Below are 4,256 nucleotides of genomic sequence, written 5' to 3'. Positions count from 1 at the left end.
ATAGATTCAGTGCCCATGGGTACAAACCATCAATGAGTGTGTAGCGCCACCTATGGAGCGAGTCCATGTAGGGTTACGGGTCCTTCAAATGACGCTCGTATTGCCCTTCTTTTAATGTACATGATTAGAAATGTATCTTGTTTAAAGGTGGATGAATATCCAAACACAATTTTTTACTTAGTGGATATCAGCTGTAATGTATAAGGCAGTTTTCCCAGTAAATATTATACTAACACTCATAATATTTGCTTGAAAATATATTGAGGGAGAGTAACAAGCCAGAGTTTATCGTTTCATAGCATTTAAAGGTGGTTGTGGATCATAGTAGGTGTAGTGATTCTTACCAGTCTGATATTTTAAAAAGAAACTATAGCCTGAATGAATAGTAGTTGCTTTGTATAGAGTACATTCAGGGATGCAGTCCGATGCAAAATAAGGAAAAAACAAATTATCTAAATGTTTCATGTGCGTCCATGTGTTATTCGTGTAAAAAAAACGTGTAACACTTAACAGCCAATACGTTAAACAGATACCGTAATAGGGACGTAATAATTGTATTTACAGGAAATGCTAAACAAGCACGTCATGCTTCAAGTCGTATCATTATGAGTTGCATTTAATACCATGGGATCTGTTTTTTTTTTGTCGCTCTGAAATTGAAAAGCCAGTATTCCGACAGCACATGAACGCACCAGCAGACTGTGTTTCAAAAGAGGTTTTTTGTGTATGAAAATGATCTCTTGACTGAGACAGTCTCACAGTAAGCATAATGTCCTCATTAGGATGACATTCACGTATCTGTATCCATTTAGCTGCTTCTCAACAGTGCCATTCACATTAATTCATTTTGCAGGCATCCCTGCGTTTTAAAGCGGATTTTATCAAGTCAGTGCAGCCTCTTCTCAGTTATATTTTAGGCTACCATAGAGCCATTCATCTCCCCTTTCCTTGCCCTGCTAACCTATTCATTCATTTAACCCTTTTCCATGCAAGAACATCTGTTCATCTTTCACATTAGGGGCGCACTTACTTTGCTTGCACTCGCCATTTCATTGCACTAATTGCTGATTTCCTGAGGAATGCAGATGCTTTTAAACTACTTCAAAAGTCTTGCCTTAGTAGTTTACAGAACAGCAAACTAAAAGGAATACATGTCTCAAAGATCAGCAGCTTGCGGTGTCTTTCTGTGATGGTCTCTGGCCAGTGTGAGCTATAGGGGGAGCTCCAATATAATGTTTCAGATATGCACTCCTCAAAGCCAAAGCAAAGCACTATTCTGCAGAAAATTAGAAATACATATTCATATTCATCACAATCCGAGAGAAATGTGGTTGAAAGATTAGCTTGAAAGCATATTTTGTTCAATATTTTGAAGGGCTACAGATTAGTAGACACATTGCCCGTGTTTTCAGCAGTGCACTGCTTAATGAAAGCCTGGATAACAGTGAATTTAATAAAACAATCTGGCTGATTAAAAAAAAAAAAAAAAAAAATTAGAATCACCAGAGCTTATATTTAAATAACATACATCTTAATAGTGAACACAATAATTAATAGAATAATTTGAATTAAATCCAATTAAGGGAAACTAAAACTATATATCATAACTGTTAAATTGTAACATCTAAGACATTAATTCATTGTTTATGATGATGACCCACAAACTATAAAACTTTGCCTCTGAATGTTTAATATTCCTGAGTTTGATGTGTATCTCTGTGTATGGTTGATTCGTTTTTATACGGGAACACAATATTAGATATAGACATAAAGCTAAATTCTAAATATTTCTGGATATGGCGGCTCAATCAGAGCCTGCACGCCCCTGTTCTCAATTAACCAATTAGTGCTGCAAGAAGGCAACTGTTTAAATCCCAACATGAAGTACTGGGACGGGTTTCATGGCTCCAGGATGGAGGGGTTCCTATGCACGTCTCCACCGTACAACGTCTGCGCTCCCCCGGCTCAGGGCAGCCGCTGGGGAAAGGGAGAAGGTCGCTTCATCACCCCTCAGGGCCTCAACTACCTGGAGTTCTGCAAGGCCATCATCTCCCAGGTCAACCCCAGCTTACCCCCTCCACTCAGGAGGGCAAACACCAAAGAGTGCGGCGTGCAAGTCAACGCCAAAGTGGATAAAATCGTCCAATGCTCGCTGGGTCCCAAAACGCTGTTCTGCTTGGAGGGCGACCACCATGTTTGCTCGAAGTCTCCGATGAAAGCGGACGGGAAGCCGCTGTGCAGCACGCCGCCGGTGAGCAACCTGCGCTTCCTGAGGCCCGTGTCCATCTACTCGCCGGTGTTTGATCGCAGGATCCACCTGAAGAAACTCTGCGACGACGGTGGGAGCGAAGGAGAGGCTGAGGCCGGTGACCAGGCCGAGTCTGACAGGGATGCTGAGGCGGATCAAAGCGGCGAGGACGCAGTGAGGGACTTCAAGAGCAGTTTCCACCGATCTACAAAGGGGTCCAACTTTCAGGTGGGTTTCTCAGACAAGAAGCTAACTCTCATCGGATTCACACTGTAATAACTAATCCTATTTTAGACTTAGGGACGACCAAAGGCCAGGTCTTCAGTGTGTGTGCTGTTTTAAATCTACATGGATTTTCTAACCATGGATTAATGCTGGGAGGCCCAACTGTATTGTGTACAGTTTAATACTACTGAGGCCCAGAAATGCTGTGTGGTAATTTGATTGAATACATTAACTCAGAAATTTGCAGCTGAGAAGCATAAAACTGAAATAATGACGGTCTTAAAATTAGATTTGATACAGGGACCCTCAGGCAGGGCTTCAAGATCAGGCAATAAACACCCACCCTTAAGGCCCTTATCATGCTGGTTCTTACTGTGCTTTAGTGGTGCATATTTCTGAATGTAATTCTCAATTTAATTAGTGCAAAGTAAGGCAAGATTCTTATTATAGCATCTTTCTGCAACAAGGCAAAGAGCTTCAAATAAGTCATTAGAAAGAATTAAGACTCTAGCCACAATGAAATGACATGCACAGGATTTAAAGAGGTTGAAATAAAGTCTGAAAATAAGCTAAAAGAGAATAAAATGAAGAATGAAAATAACACTGCAGAACAAGGGCAGGGTAGATTTCAGAAAAGACTTGAACCTTTGGACTTTCTGCATTGATGTTTTCATTCAGTTAGCCCATACAGATCGACTTACTTTCATCCTGACATAACACCTCTGCACACGTGATACACTGTTGGTTTTTCCCTCAGTTTCTGGAGCAGAGGTATGGCTTTTTCCACTGCAAAAAATGCAACATCCGGTGGGAGAGTGCTTATGTGTGGTGCATCTCTGGAACCAGTAAGGTAAGCATCGTTTACTGCAGTCTTCGGTTTAGCAGGCACGGACTTATGTTTGGCAACATCTGCATTCAGAAATAGCTGATGGTGTATTTCTTTTTCATGTTGTCAGGTGTACTACAAGCAGCTCTGCCGGAAGTGTCAGGTGGGGTTTAACCCCTACAGAGTGGAGTCCATCCTCTGCAAGGTACATTTCCTGTCTTGCTCTAAGATGACATCATTTATTTGAATTACCAAAATGTGGATCGTGTACCAACATCTTTCTCTGTCGTATGTGCTTGAAGAATTTTGAATACAACTTTGAATGCCACATCGTGATTCTGAGCTTTCCAAACGTCCCTAAATGCACCCGATGGTTGATAGAAGTGCATGATTTAGAGGTTGTCTGTTTTCTCTTTTTTAAAACTGTGCATCCTTCAGCAGGCATCACACCGTCTTGACAGCTTGTTCTTCTCTGGCTTCTTCCGTTCACCTCACTGTCTCAGGGTTGCTCTCAGACTTGCTGCAGCTGTGAGAAGAAGCAGAGGCACATTAACATGAAGAGGCCTCACCGCCAGGACCTGTGTTGTCGCTGCAAGGGTATGAGGCTGTCCTGTGATGCCACCTACAGCTTCAAATACATAGTGTGAGCTGCCCCTCATGTAGATCTGGTGGCACCTGTCAGCAAACATCTTGTACCTGCACATGTCACAAACGTAAGTTGCTTCCAGTAGAAGACTTGAAGAGCTCGATTCATTCTCCCGCCAGCAAGTAGATAAACTCTGCCTCGGTTGTTTTATTTAAAAACAACTTCTCAAAAAGCATGTCTGTGTCCCTCCATTAATCCTGGTGCTTAACATGAAATACTATTTTTGTAAGAAGAAATAAAGTTTATGGAATAAACATATTGCATCTCAAAAGTTGATTGAATTCTTGTAGATTATATTGAATTTGCACTCT

At 41.4% G+C, this 4,256-nt stretch overlaps 1 protein-coding gene across 1 annotated transcript; it reads left to right on the top strand.

The window, feature by feature from the left end:
• Positions 1 to 85: 85 nt before the first annotated feature.
• zar1l (zygote arrest 1-like) lies at positions 86 to 4,193 on the top strand. Its single transcript, XM_070983545.1, has 4 exons — positions 86 to 2,476; positions 3,231 to 3,323; positions 3,430 to 3,504; positions 3,803 to 4,193. Exons 1-4 carry the CDS (start codon positions 1,880 to 1,882, stop codon positions 3,944 to 3,946), a joined length of 909 nt encoding a protein of 302 aa, XP_070839646.1. The 5' UTR covers positions 86 to 1,879; the 3' UTR covers positions 3,947 to 4,193.
• The last annotated feature ends 63 nt before the right edge of the window (positions 4,194 to 4,256 follow it).

The sequence above is a fragment of the Chaetodon trifascialis genome, chromosome 16 (genome assembly GCF_039877785.1).
Source record: "Chaetodon trifascialis isolate fChaTrf1 chromosome 16, fChaTrf1.hap1, whole genome shotgun sequence".
NCBI lineage: Eukaryota > Metazoa > Chordata > Actinopteri > Chaetodontiformes > Chaetodontidae > Chaetodon > Chaetodon trifascialis.
Note: the sequence above shows the minus strand (reverse complement) of the source record. Positions and strands in the feature narration are given on the sequence as shown.